The 16048-nt window shown below is 36.4% G+C and overlaps 1 protein-coding gene across 1 annotated transcript; it reads left to right on the top strand.

Annotated features, from left to right (window-relative positions):
- Positions 1–295: 295 nt before the first annotated feature.
- On the top strand, positions 296–13043 carry nradd (neurotrophin receptor associated death domain). Its single transcript, XM_081388603.1, has 6 exons — positions 296–688; positions 6595–6727; positions 6840–7208; positions 10182–10413; positions 10591–10733; positions 11771–13043. The coding sequence occupies exons 1-6, from the start codon at positions 632–634 to the stop codon at positions 12082–12084; spliced, it is 1248 nt and encodes a 415-aa protein (XP_081244729.1). The 5' UTR covers positions 296–631; the 3' UTR covers positions 12085–13043.
- Positions 13044–16048: the final 3005 nt, after the last annotated feature.

The following is a 16048-nucleotide window of genomic DNA, read 5'->3' as shown; positions in this document are numbered from 1 at the left end:
AGTTAACAATTATAATAGGCTACATACACATTTGAACAGAAAATATCAACACATTTTTAAAAATGCAATTTAAAACAACATTTCAAAATATTTGTGCAACATTTTTATATTCAATATGACTATGTAATAAATGAGCACTATGAGACAGAATTATTTTCCCACAAGAATATCATCCTGAAGAGTTTGACCTATCAACTTTTCTCCATCACGCGCCAGTCTGTCCAATCACAGAGCTCGTGCGTTTGAGGCTCTGTGCGCGCGCGTATATGGGGGTTTTATGTTCTTCATTGTTCACCCCCTTCAGCAAAAGCTATTTAGTCAACAGCTGACCGCGACCACAGCAGCAGTCGAGTGAAGAATCGACACGCAGGTTTGACTGTGGAGACCGAAGAAAGACGATGTTGTGAACTTTTAAAGCTTCCTACGAGGATTATCCGTATTTACTGTTACAGTGCTGTTCGGTGGAAGTCTCGAAGAAAAAAAGACTCCTCATATATGGAAGAGAGTACCAGATACTTTCAACAGCTCTATATGTCTTATGTTTATACTTTGTCGTTATGAACATTAGTGTGTTTTGAGCACAAAAGACTCGTTGCATTATTTTCCCAAACTCTGAGGGGAAGTCCTGAAGATGATGAAGGGAGCGATGGCAGCACTTCAACTCTGTTTGTTTATTTTGGCCGTAAAGGTGAGTTATTCTGCACTATTTATGACTTGTAAACTCGTAACACGTCGTTTCGTTTTTTATTTAATTTCTGGTGCATGGCTGTAAATAGTTTTCACTTCTCATATTTTCCGACGGTAGTGTCTTTCCAGTTACGTTACTTTTAATTAGGGGAGCCCGGGGAGGGTTGTAACACTGTTTGCTATAAGGTCTGTAACTCAATGTTTTTGTGCCATGTATCTAAAACTTGATCTAGTATGCCCATGTTTTTAAGATACATATTAAAGTAGTTTAGAAATCCACAACTTATCCCTAAACTGTATCAATTAAAGTAAAGTACAAAAAGTGACTGTTGTTACAACCTCTATTCGGTTAAGTTGTAACAAATCAAATTTAGGCTACTTGTTCAAACTACTTAAACACCCACCTTCATTTCATTGTAAACTTTTTAATTGAAACAATTTTTTTAATTGGAGCTAACAGCAATTAAAAACATATATTGACTGACTATATGTCAGTGCAGTATATTGAAATACATCGGAAAGTGTTACAGTTCATGTTATATATCATATTAAACAAGAGAACCTGATTCAAGTGACACTTTATTTAGCATTCATTAACATTTTCACAACAAGTCAGGCATCCAATTTTACTTTCTTATATCAAACCAGCAGGTTAAGAAAGAAATCTTGGCTAAATTCTTGTGGTGTTACAACTCAACTGCATTCCAACACTCCCCGTTCTCCCTGAACTAGCATGTTAGTCTGTCAGAGAATTGCAGGATTATATTATGCAGAATGTTTTTTTTTTTTTTTTTCCATGATTATCTTTTAATAAATTCTGGGTATTTCGTGTGACAAAAGCAAAGACAGTAAAGTAACGCCCTGTGTCTCCCGGGACCTGCATAGCATAACTTTAATGTTTTTCTTTCACACTTAGTGCAATATCCTGCAGTTGTTCTCAGTGTGTATAAAATGTTGAAAATTTACCATCCAAATGGAAAGTTTTCCAAATGATAAATTATGCTCAAATAAATACGCCCTGCAGATGTCAAAGCAGAGACAAATGGCCCTGTGATTTATTCCCGTTTATCCGAACACCAAAATAAAAAGCCGCTTTTTCACTCTAAATTAAAACCGTTAATCACAAAACGCCTGATTCATTTGTTCTGACTGTTACAGACGTATGCAAAACCCAAACGATGAACGTTTTTGCTTGATGATTTTGCACCCTTTTCAGGTCAGTGGTAGTTAATGCATTAAATGCTTCTTGCCTGATCCAGATCCATGTCTCCTGGTGTGTTCAAACAGTCTCTGGGGGAGCCAGGGATAGCAGCAGACCCCCCCCCCCCCCATGTCTGTTGGTTGATAGGCAACCACAGCTTAAGAACTGCAGGGGCCCGGGATATCCGGAGCATTGTAATTATCATAATTTTCTCTTGGTCTGTGGAGAGCGAGGGTGTATAAATCGCAGCTCAGTAATTTGACTTTCCATTTAGCCACATCACTTTACTTCTTTCGGTGGGGGCCAGAATTGCGGTTTCCTCTTGAACTCACAACCTCTTTTTTTTTTCTTCCCTCTCTCTTGTTCCCCTCTCGTTTTGATAGAGAAGTCTTTGGCGGCAAACTGACACTTTTGTAAATGATCTTGAAGTTGTACAGGCCCGAGGCCGTGTTTAGCCTGTTGTGAAACAGATCTTCTGCTACTGTTGGCTGCAGGAGATAAGATAGCGGTCAGTCTCAGTGGATGTCTGTGGTTGTATGTTTGGCCGGTAGGAGTGAGGGGTCAATCCCTGTTGCCTTTAGGGGCTCATAGCTCCTTTCATGTTCTCATAATTCAGACTGCTCTTTCCAAACTCGCTCATGGCAGCACAGATGTGCTTATATATTATATTATATCATACACAGCATTGGACTTAAAGGCATAGTCAACCCAAAAAAATATTACTTGCCTCACCTTCATGTCATTCCAAATCAGTATGACTTTCTTTGTTCTATAAAGAAGAAGATATTTTGAAAAATGTCTCTGTGGTTTTTGACCATACAATGAAAGTTAATGGGGTACGATGTTGTCTTTGACCCCACTGACTTTCATTGAATGGACAAAAATAGTTCTTTAAAACATCATCTTTTTGTGTCCCGCAGGTCATACAGGTTTGGAAGGACTATTAAATGATGATTGAATTTAAATTTTTGGGTGGACTATCCCTTTACGAAAGTCCCTATCATTCAGTGTGTGGGGCATGTTTGACCTACATTATTAAGTGTGGCATCCAGACTGACATTATCTCTCAGTGAAGCGAACGAAATGTTTGGGTAAATCAAAGATGTTTTGTGTGAAGTCGCTTCATTCATATGCATTATCTCTCTGCATTATGTGGAATCAGCACTGACGTGTCTGTATTCATGCCCACCCCCGTCCCTCCTCAGAGCACTACATTCCTGCTCTGCCCAAATGTTTATAGGTGTAGGTGATATATCATTTGTCCCCACTTTGTACATTGTATTTAGCTAGACTTAGGTACAAATTATATGGTGAGATATTGTCATTGAGGATGTTAAGTTACCCTCAGCTTACTTTGTTTGGTTAGTATTAAACACCACATTAGGAAAACTGTACATTCCAATAGTACTGCTCAGAAATCTCTCTGTCTCTTTCCATCTTTCCAAGAAATAATGTATACTTATTTATAGGACCCCTTCCCCCAAAAGCTTTTTCCAATTAGTTTTAATTCAAACCGTACCTGTCAAGAGTTTACTTAGGAAACTTTAAAAAAAAGATATGTTTTTGAAAGAAGTCTCTTATGTTCACCAAGGCTGCATTTGTTTAATCAAAAATGCAGTAAAAACATCAATAATATTGTGAAATATTATTACAAATTAAAATAACTGTTTCTCTAAAAGTCATTTATTCCTGTGAAACATTTAACATTACTGTATTTTTGAAGAAATAAATGTGGCCTTGGTGAGCATAAGAGACATCTTTTAAAAACATAAACAATTTTGGACAGGTACTATGGTACTGTTCAAGTTTAAGTGTTGGGTTTGTAAGATTTTTCTATAATTCAGTCTCTTATGCTTGCCAAGACTTTTTTGTTTTAATATTATAATATTGTGAAATATCATTACAATTTAAAATAACTCTTTTATTTGAATATACACTACTGTTCAAACGTTTGGGATCGGTAAGATTTTTACCGTTTTAAAAAAAAGTCTCTTATGCTTACTAAGGCTGCATTTATTTGATTAAAAATACCAAAAAAAGGAATATTGTTAAATATTATTACAATTTAAAATAACTGTTTTCTATTTTAAAATGTAGTTTATTCCTGAGATGCAAAGTTTCAAAGAATTCTGAAAAAAAATGTACATAACTATTTTCAACATTGATAATAATCCACAGGAAATCCGCATATTAGAATGATTTCTGAAGGATCATGTGACACTGAAGACTGGAGTGATGATGCTGACAAATTCAGGTTTGCATCAGGATTAAAGTATATTTTAAAATATATTCAAATAGAAAACATTTTGTAATAATATTTCACAATATTACTGGGTGAGTTTTGTATTTTTAATTAAATAAAGGCAGACTTGGTGAACATAAGAGACTTCTTTTAAAAAGATAAAAAATCTTACCGATCCCAAACTTTTGAATGACAGTGTATCTTAAAATGTCATTTATTCCTGTGATGACAAAGCAGAATTTTTTAGCATCATTGCTCCAGTCTTCAGTGTCACATGATCCTTCAGAAATCATCATTATACGCTCTTTTGCTGCTCAAGAAACATTTCTGATTATTATCAATGTTGTGCTGCTTAAAATTTTTGTGGAAACTGTGATTCAGGATTCTTTCATGAATAGAAAGATCAAAATGGCTAAATAAAAGGAATCATTTCTTTAAAAACAAAAATCTTACTGACCCCAAACTTTTGAACGGAATATATATTTTATTTACTTTATTTATTTGGATATATTACCATGGACATCGAGGAGGCATTTCCTTAATATTAAAATTTGTGGTTCAACAATATGGGATTTTTTTACATGGCACATTCTTAAACATTTAAATTCAGTCCCTTTCAATGTATTGTATATTTGGTTAATCGCTACTCAGCTTTACTTCTTTTTAAACAATGCAAAGATCCTGGTGTTTCAACAATAGGCAAGTGTGGCTGAAACGCAGAATAAAGGTGCTCTTTTTACTCACAAAGTGAAGGTTGTTGCCCTGTGGGCTGTTGTGTACAAATGTGTATTAGTGTTTGAATGAGATTATGAGCTTGTGCGCTCATTCAACAGGTTTACACACGCTCTCTTGTCCCAACAGAGATCAGAGAGAAGAAGAGCGAGACATCAGAGAGGCTGCGTGGGTTTTTGCTTTCCCTCTTTGGAGGAGCTTTATATGTTAGGCATCTGTTGGCTCTTGTCAGAGCCCCAGGGGGCAGTTGGGAAGCAGAGGGGGTGTGTGAGGGGTAATTTTCCTAAACATATGCATGTCTTAGATGCCACAGAACTGACCTCCTCTATCACACCTGCAGGTCTGCGGGGAACATCAAAGTCTTTTCTCTTACCCAAACAGATCACACCCTCCCCTGAGGTCTCGAGCTGCACCGCTGTCCTCACTGCTGATGCCTCTGTTTGAACTGGGTGCAAATACACATCATTTTCCATTCCCATGAACGAGGAGTCTTTTTAAACATCCCCTAGTCACGCTCTACCCACCTCATTCTTAATAACATATTTTATAGTTGTTTGAAATGGTGTTGTTACACTCAGTCACTATTTATCCTCAATTTGGAGTGGTCAAGTCACTCAGATTCCTTAAAGGATTAGTTCACTCAAGAATTAAAATTTCCTGATAATTTACTCACCCCACATTATCCAACATGTTCATGTCTTTCTTTCTTTAGTTGAAAAGAAATTAAGGTTTTTGAGGAAAACATTCCAGGATTTTTCTCCATATAGTGGACTTTAACGGTTATCAATTGGTTGAAGGTCCAAATTGCAGTTTCAATGCAGCTTTAAAGGGCTCTACTACACGATCCCAGGCGAGGAATAAGGGTCTTATCTAGCCAAACGGTCAGTCGTTGATAACCGTTGAAGTCCACTATATGGAGAAAAATCCTTGAACGTTTTCCTCAAAAACCTTAATTTATTTTCGACTGAAGAAAGACAGACATGAACATCTTGGATGGCGTGGGGGCGAGTAAATTATCAGGAAATAAGTGAACTAATCTTAAACTCACTTCTGGCTCTCACAGGAAACCCTGTGCAATTTAAATGCCTAGACCTCCTTTTTGGATATATTTAGTTCCCCGTCAGCTCACTATGTTTGGTGAGAATTAAACACCATATTAGGAAACTGAATTTTGTATAATTTTTATAGGGCATCCCTCTTACCATTCTTTTTTTTTTTATGTTTTTGAGGTTTTTGAAAGTCTCTAATGCTCACCAATTCTGTATTTATTTGATCAAAAATACAGAAAATTAGTAATATTGTGAAATATTATTATTACTTAATATTACTGTTCTAATATCTATAATGAAAAATCACAGGGAAGTGTGTGTGTTAGAAAACATAGCGTCCCTTTCACATATGCCCGTGTCAGTCTCTTAATGAATATATACTCCACCAGGCTTCTATTGTTTAGAAATTTATAATCTTCTTTACCTATAATCTTTATAATCACCATTTATATTGTTTTTACAGTTTGTATTTATTCCGCACATTCTTTGAACATAATTGTCTGGCTGAAGATCAGTATATCTTCTCGTTTCTGCTCTGGTGACCTCCTCAGAAGAGAGACACTGTGATGACACTGTCATTCTGTGTCCTAGGGTTGTCTTTTATGTCACTGAGAGCAAAATAATGCTACAAATTCCATTTAATTATTATCACTAATTTGAATTTGTGCTTGTGTGTTTTGCAGGTGGCTTTTGGCCAGGCCTGTATCAGTGAGCAGTTCACAAAAACAGGCGAATGTTGCAGCATGTGTCCTGCGGGCTCTGGCTTGGCAACCAACTGCGGCCAGGAAGACACCAAGTGTAAGCCGTGTAAAGATGGTGAGTGTTTTTTAAAACTAACTTTGAATAAATGCCTAAATGTGAGTATTGTTGTTTTTTGCAAATGTTTACATTCATATTCTTGATAAAAATCCCTTTAAATCTCTCCCAGGTGTGTCGTTCTCAGACTCTGAGAATCTTTCAGCCTGTCTGTTGTGTGCCCGCTGTCCTTCCGGCATTCGTGAACTGGCCCGCTGCACGCCCACTCAGGAGACCCAGTGTGACTGCGGTGAGGGTTTCTTCCTGTGGCGGGATGGTAACAGCACAAGCTCGCTGTGCGCGGCCTGCAGCATGTGTGGACATGGAAGTGGAGTGGCTCGGGAATGTGGTCCGCTGGGAAATACCATATGTGAGCGGTGTAAACCAGGGACTTACTCAAAGGAGAGGAGCGACAGGAAACCCTGCATGCCCTGTTCGCAATGTAGTGACGAAGAGGTGGAGATCAGATCCTGCCAGCGAGATTCTGACACCGTCTGTATGGGTGAGTGTTTTGTTCATTAAATTCTAGTGCGCATATATGTAAATGATCTTGGGTGTATGTATTGTGATTATTAAATCGTAAAGGATGGGATTTAATTAAATAAATATGTGCACTCTGTGTCTTTATTACTCTATTTTTTATTTTACAATGAAATATTACAATAGTAACATTTCTTGTTTTGTTTAATATTTTTATTTAAACAATTTTTATTAATAAACTATTTTACTGTCATATTTCTATATGATCATAACATGTTTGGCCAAGTTGTGCAGCCCTACAAACAAGCACAGCAAACCTGGAGCTTTTTTTTTATTTAATAAAAAAAATTATTGCAATTGCAGAAAATTTCCAATTTGACTTTTTTTTTTTTAATCGTGCAGCACTATAGTGTGATTCAACCGTCCTGATATCATAATGAAGACAAAAGCCTTATTAAAAGGATGAAAAAATAACCCTAAGTAATTTTCCGTTTAGATTTGATTATTTCTTAGGGAAAAAACTGTAAAATTTGTATTCAAATATTATAAATATATATATATAAAAAAACTTTTTTCTATATATATATATATATATATACAGTATATATAATAAAATCTAAACTAACCTTGTCATGTTATAAAAAGGTAAAATAATAAAAAAAAATTGCTAATATGATATTGTCTGTAGGGGCCGTCTCTATGAATATATATATATATATATATATATATATATATATATATATATATATATATATATATATATATATATATATATACAGACAATATCATATTAGCAAAAAATTTAGATTATTTTACCTTTTTATAATGTGACACGGTTAGTTTAGATTTTATTATATATATAATACATGTATTACAATATGATATATATATATGTATGTATGTATGTATGTATGTATGTGTATGTATGTATGTATTACTAAATGGTATATTAACGCCTAATAACAATGATATTTATTAATAAAGAATTAACGATATTTGTCAAATATACAGATTAGTTTGAAAAAAATAATAATATTGTAAAAAAAAAAAAAAAAAAAAAATAATGGATTAATGTGTGCACTCCCACGTATTCACGGTATAAGGAAAAATATAACTTTGTACTCATTACATTTATTTAATTTTTTTGTCAAAAATGGAATAAATATTTTTTTAAAACCATGTGAAACCAACATGGATATAAAGCATGAGTACATTTCTAAGAACTTGACATGTGCTGTTTAAACTAGATTTTTAAAAGAAGTTTCCTTTTCCTGGATCTTGGACCTTTTATTTGTCATTGATTTGACGCACCTGTTAGTAAATATGATTGTCAATCCCAAACACTGACTGTGTGAGCGTAACCCGATATGCATGTGTGTCTTGGATGAAGTTTGTGCCAAGCTATATATAAAAACATTTATGCATGTGTGTGAGAGTGTGTGTGGTTAGATTGTTAACATGTGGCAGACACCTGTGTTCAGTCAGAGAGAAGCTTTTGAGAAAATGCAGCTCTCACTTTGACTTCAGATGTTCTGCTCATTCTTCAATGAGCTTAGCAACAATCCAGTCATGATCAGATTAAGAAGATAAACACGTCACATATATTTTGTTTGATCAAATATTAAATTGTTTAGCTTTTTTTTAATATAAACTGTCATTTAAGAAGCGGCATGTCCTCATTGGATTGCGTGTTAAACTGTGGCCTGAGGTGAGTTAAATCGGTTTGGAGGTTAACCAGCTGGCTAGTGGGTCGCATCCCACGTTGCCCTCTGTTCTCTGCAGGGTGGAGTGACCAGTTAGATCACTTGACCTGCCGAGGTCAGGGCAGCCACACCGAGTGTTTGATCCGCACAGGCAGCCTGTGGGGTGTATGTGTGTGTGTGTGTGTGTGTGTGTGTGTGTGTGTGTGTGTGAGTGAGAGAGAGAGAGAGTGAGTGGACAAAAGAATGCATGCATCTGTGTGATAGTGTGTGTGGGGTGGCCTCGCCTGTACAATCTATTTCAGGATGGAGGGCGGGAGGCATGAATCCTCCTGTCCTGACCATTCCACACTTTCCAACATTTCGATCTGGTATTTAGTCTGTCAGCTGTGCCTGTGCACACTGATGATGTGTTAATCACTCACAGCAGATGTGTGTCAGATGTGGGTTTCATATGTAGGCTAAAATGAGCATCTGCATTTTTCTGCATTCTAGGTGTTTGAATGCTCTAGGCTAGGGTGTACTTGAGTGTGCTTCAAACGTATAACTATTGTGAGTCTAATGAGTTTCACTTGATTTATGAAGACCGCACAACTACTCATTTAGTTCAACTACCAGAGGAGTATATATGCATTCATTTTTCAGATTATATCTATTTAGTTTATGTATATGTGTGTGATATGTATGTCTGTATGTGTATATGTATGTATGTATATATATATGTATGTATGTATATATATATATATATGTATGTATGTATGTATGTATATATATATATATATATATATATATATATATATATATTTGATTAGATTATATTTTTTAACATCATTACTTCAGTCTTCAGTGTCACATTATCCTTCAGAAATCATTATAATATGCTGATTAGCGGCTCAAGAAACATTTCTTATTATTATTAATGTTGAAAACAGTTGTGCTGCTTAATATTTTTTTGGAAACCGTGAAACAGTTTTTATAAGTTCATAATAACAGCATTTATTTGAAATGGAAATATTTCGTAAGATTATAAATGTCTCTACTATATAAAATAAAATAAAAATTAATGCATCCTTTTAGTGTAAAAGTGTTAATTGGCTTTTTTTCTTTTTTGAACAGTAGTATATATATATATATATATATATATATATATATATATATATATATATATATATATATATATATATATATATATATATATATATATATATATATTAAAGTTCCCAGTTTTTCAATATCTTGTTTGAATATATAAAGGCAGTTCAAAATGACTTATTCCGTTAAATCTCTTTTTCCAGTGAAAGACCTCAGCATCCTGTCCCGGCCATCTGGTTCTGATGTACCGCGGGAATTCCCCCGATGGCCGACTCTGAGTGATGAAACCGAGAACAGGAGCAGCCCAGCACCAGGGTCCGGAACCCCTCGACTCACACCACAGGATCAAGGGGGCAACAACAACAACATCCTGATCTACGTGTCTGTACTGGCTGCAGTGGTGCTCGGCCTCCTGCTCTACGTTGCCTACAAATGGTGAGGTCATACAGCGGTTTCAAGAAGAAAAACTATGCCTTACGAGATGATTTACTCAAAAATTAATTCTACTTGTATATGTAAGACAGAATACCATAATGTGTCTGCTGAGTGAAATATTATTCTTGTTGGTTTTTACTGTATATAATAAGTGTGTGAATTGGGGTGTGTGTTCAGCTGGAAGTCATGTCAGCAGAAGCAGGCTCTGGTGAAAGCACGGGTTGGCGAGTTGAATAATGCCGGGGAAGGAGAGAAATTACACAGCGACAGTGGTGTGTTCCTGGACTGTCAAAGCCTTCAGGAAAGCCAACCCAGCAAAGGTATAAGAGAACCGCTTAAACACAGATACATTGTCAAGGGCTGAGAATCCATTCAGATTTCCTGATTTGACTTGATTCTATAAATCAAGACCGCAAACTCAAAACTATTTATTTAAAGAACTGGCTCATAAGAGTCATTCGTTCTATCCATTTGTTGTTTTGAACGTCCAATAAGAATAACTTGTACTAATTAGTCGTCTCTTTTTACTGTTCACTAAAACAACCAGCTCATTGTACTATTCATTCATCTTTTTGAACTGTTCATTAAAATAAATTGCTCATAAGAGTCATTTGTAATATTCATTCATTTATTTTAACTGTTCATTAAAATAACTTGCTTAGTCATTTGTTCTATTTAATCATTTCTTTATTAAAAGAACCAACTTTTAAGACTCATTTCTTTTTGGGAATCATCAGACTACAATGGTTGTGAGAAAGAATCGTTTCAAAAGAGCAATTTGTTGGACAATTCGACTACACTGGTTGTGTTAAATGTTTGTTTTTGCATGTACTTGGACGGATTGTCACTCTTAGGCCCTGTTTACAGCTGGTATTAAGATGCGTTTTGGTCGACGCATTTGGATCTATGTAGGTAAATTAATGTTTTTTTCAGATCTTTCGATCTAGTGGACAAAATAAGTTTGCGCAATTTACATATGAGTGCGCACGGAGACGGCTGAAAAACACACGGAGAGCAGCAGCAGCTTTCGTTTCTGCTCTGATAGCCGCAAGACTACACCGAACACTGAGTGCATGTTAGAAATCAGGAATGGTGAGAGAACATTGTGCTTGGTGCATTTTTCGTCTTCAAACACAACTTGGGTCTCCGGCCAACAAAGTTTAAATCCCATCCGGCTAGCGTGCTTCCCATAAAGTTTGCGCGTTAGGTCAGTAAGTCATCCGATCAACCAAAACACATCTTAATACCAGGTGTAAACAGGGCCTTAGTAAGTTGCTACTGTAAGTTGCTTTTACTAAAAGTGTCTGCTAAATGGCTGATTAGTAATTATCTGATCGCTTTCTCATACTCTCGGCAGGCAGCAAACGGGACAGCAAACAGGACACGCGGCTTTATGTGAACCTGCCTCCCCACAGGCAGGAGGAGGTAGAGGGGCTTCTCGCAGAGGGGGGCAGTCGGAGCTGGAGGCAGCTGGCCGCCACGCTCGGTTACGAACAGGACCGTGTGGACGTCTTTGGACGAGGCCAGGACCCCATCCACACCCTCTTAACTGATTGGGCCCAACAGGAAGGGTCCACGTTGGGCCTGCTCTGCTCCGCTCTGGCACGCATCGAGCGGCCGGACATCATCACCGCCCTCGCCGCCACCTCTCAAGGAGTGTCAGTCGTCTGAATACTTGAACATGTTCCTTACGCCTTCGTGAAAGTGAAAAAGGCTCTAAAATAATAGAGGAAGAGCATCAGCCGACTCATTTTCGAAGGCGAATGCCTTGCAGCGTGCACTAAGACTTTGAAGAGCAGGATTGGAAATAATAAGGGGTTTTATTAAACATAGCGTTTCACTTATGAATTTTGTTTCAAAAGCCTGAGATGTTCCGCCACCTCAGAACATTTTCTGCTCGAGACAGATGTTTCCTCCAGGATTCATGGGCAGTTTAAGCTTAATGAGATCCTCATTGTACTGTCAAAACAAACTCTGTTTTCTCCGAGACACATTCATGCTGAACATTTTCATTGTCAGTGTTTTGGGTGGTTTTGGTTTCAGCTGTGGTTGGTATCAAAGAACACGGACATTTCGTGAACATTTCTGCGCCCTCGTGAATTTCATGACAGTTTTCCTGTCATGTGGAATGGGTATCACAGTGCTAGAGAAAGCATCATGCATGCGATTCAATCGTGCTTTTGTATTTATATTTCAGTGCTTCTGTCATTCGGACAATGATCAACACCGAAGTATTCAGTTTTTATACTGTTGTTTGTCAAAGGCAATGTTATACTGTAAATAAAACCACTAAATGGGCTTGTATATTCGGAAATATATATGCTGGGTTTGCACTTTAATCAACAATGCAACCTAAAAGCAAAGTTATGTTTTGTGTTTTATGTGAGAGAAACGCTCAGGTTTGTGCTTTGCTGGTCTTCTATACCATGTATGTATTTTAGGGTCATTTCTGTATGTTAGTGCTGAGTTCTGGGTGAGACTTGATGGTTTCCGTGCTGAGAGGCTTTTCATATTAATAACATCCACGTTATGTATCTATCACTTATGTGTGTCCTTTTTTAATAAGGAAATATTGATGTTTAGAGGTATCTTTGTATTTTTAAAGAAAATAAATAATGCATTGTGTGAGCAAAGTAGTAGTATTTTATGACACTAATGATGTATAATGGTGCAATGTTACTGTGAAAACAAGATTTGAACCTGGAATTATAGAAAATAACTTTTTCTGCACCATTAACCCTAATAGTCAAATCTGGAGCCGCCGGGTCTGATGATTCTCTTGTCGATTTATTCATAATAATACACACATCTCTTTGCCCTTCCTGTACATTTAAGCGACATGCTCAGAATAATAGTATTTCACTTTAAAACCATAGCAGAAGGTGAAGCTGTTTTTTTTTCTAGCTAATTGCTCAAATTGGCAAAAGAGAGAGCTGCATGTAATTTAAATCTTTTTGAGAGCCAAAAAAGTTTGTTGTGTTAATGCCAACTCGACACCCAACCAAAAACAGCAGTTTCTTGGCACTCAGAATTTCTGATGTAATGACAAGCGTTCACAATAGAGTGCTTTGTTTACATAATACGCGTTCTTGCCTGTACATCTTCCTGTGATTTATAACAACAGTCAGGATTGTAAGAATGATTTAAACAGTGGGAAGTCAAGTCACCGACCGAACAATCATACAGATTGTTTCAAAGCAGCTTCACAGTGATAATAGAAAATTATTAGAACAGAGATTGTTGGCTGAACAGCAGCTCTAGAAGAAAGTCATTGTCCAATGATTGGTTAATTCCCATTGTAAAAATGATTAGTCATTAGACACCGTTTTCATCTGAAAACAAAACTTGTAATGTGATCTGGCTGTTCATCTACACGACAACAGAGTTTTGGTGGCCTGAGAATGCAAACTTTGAAGTAGGTTTCACATTGCAAGTTTTTGAAAACAATACCGTTATCATCTCTGTGTAAACTTCAAAAACGTGAATCTGTGAAAACGGCAAAGGACTTTTTACGTACAATTTTACGTTAGCGTAAAGTTATGGGATGATTATAGTCTCAAAAAGATTAACACGTGTAAGCACACTTATTAATGAACTTGATACATGTTGCAGAAATGTTTTATCCATGCCTTTCAACTTGCGTGTGTAAAATTCAAAATTGAATGAATGTGAAGCAATTTGTACAAATAGAGACATTTTTGTGAATACAAATGTTTTCCTTTGTATTAGTGTATCATAGTTTGCGCATGCAACACAGAAGATGTGCATGTGTGGATCAGGTGACACGCGTGCATTCATTGACGTCTCCTCTGAGTCGATCTCATTTGATTCATTTGAATTTTGAGACTTTCTTTTCGCGGTTTTTAAGCATTTCACAACCCACACACAAACAACTACAAATGAATAGGCCTGGTGCTAATTATTAATGTGTGCACAACTACCCATCTATTTGACAAATTCACAAATGTGCGTCACTACATTTAAACTAATACAATACAACTTGTGTGTGCAAAATCCAAAATCACATGAATGTGCAGCATTTTGTACAAATAGAGACATAGTTGTTAATACAAAACCTCGATCTTGTATTAATGTAGGCCAGAATTTGTGCATGCAACAAGTAAGATGTGCATTTGTGGATCAGGTGACACGCGTGCATTCATTGACTCGTTTCTGAGTCGATCCTATTTGATTCATTTGGATTTTGAGACTTTCATTTCGCAGGTTTCGCTTGCACGATCCACACACAGCTGTCTGAGAAAATCTGCTACCACTAGATGGCAGTATTCTGCTAAAACAGACAACGGCAGCATAATAAAGCGTTCTTCCCCATTTAAGACGCTTAATGAGAGTGATATTGAAGCACCACATTTAGTACACAATATTGGCCTACCTTATTAATAAAGCATACTTTATAGAGGCAAACAGATTACATCAGATTATGAACAACACACATAGAAAACCACTATAAAACGCTTAACGTGCAATCGCGCGTTGAATGTTCAATAAGGTGTATAAGGCTACTGAGTTTAAATATCACCGTCTTACTGCATTGACGTTAAGCTTTTTCTTTATAATATGCTCTATGGGAGGAAAACTATAGAGCCTACAGACAAGAGCCTATATGAACGCGACGCGCGGCGTTTCATGTTAATGGCATTTCCCTTCCTGAGCCTGTTAAAAGAAGCTTAACATGAAATTCTGCAGTTGCGTTTAACTTTGCATGTGTATGGGAGAGAAACCGTCCGAGAGCGCAGTGAAGTACGTTTTAGGTTTGATATTCGCCGCATTTTCAAAAGGGACCATCTGCAAATTCCACTCACAGTCAAAAAATATAAACGTCCAGTCATTCATTCAAATGAATACTTCCAAGGTTGTGGTAAATGCCTAGTGGGCAGACTGACTTAGCCTAGTGTATGTCCAGCCAATATCCCGATTGAACAGTACGATTTTTTAAATTAGCCTACTGTAAATTGTTTTTCTATTCATGTTCCAAAGGTTGTATTACGTTAGTGATAGTCAGGTGAAATGTTGCATTATTCACCTTTAGTAAGTCACCAAAAACCTGTTTGGTTAATTACAGTAATTTTTGTTAAAAAAAATATTGTTTACTGTAAATAGGCAAGGGCGGTATTTGGACAATTTCACCTGTAGTAAGCCAGTCTAGTCACTAGGAACATACTACAGCCATTTTGAACATGAAAAAACCCTTTTAGTGAATTACAGTATTTTTCTGCAGAATACAGGCTACATACAGTACATGAAGTAAAGTAAGAAAGTAATTAAGCTACATTTTATTTATAAAGCACATTTAAACATAGCAGGGCTATCCAAAGTGCTGAACAAAGTAAAAACAAACAGAATAAAGCATAGAAACAACCAAACAGAACAGGCAGAAACAGCATCGGGAGATCATTAAAATGCCAGGGAATAAAATAAGTTTTCAATTTAGATTTAAAAATAGCAATTTAAAAATGAAGGGAAGACTTGTCCAAATTTTACTTGTAAATCCGTCTTACAGGAACCTTCTACAAGCTTTGGAATTTGAAAATGTCTGTTTTTAAATATTAAAAGTAATTTGAATGAAAACAAATTATACGTTTTAACGCAGTGGAATTGGCCGACGTTCCCTTGT

The sequence above is a fragment of the Scardinius erythrophthalmus genome, assembly GCF_964197995.2.
Source record: "Scardinius erythrophthalmus genome assembly, chromosome: 16".
Lineage (NCBI taxonomy): Eukaryota > Metazoa > Chordata > Actinopteri > Cypriniformes > Leuciscidae > Scardinius > Scardinius erythrophthalmus.
This window is presented reverse-complemented; position numbering and strand designations above follow the sequence as displayed.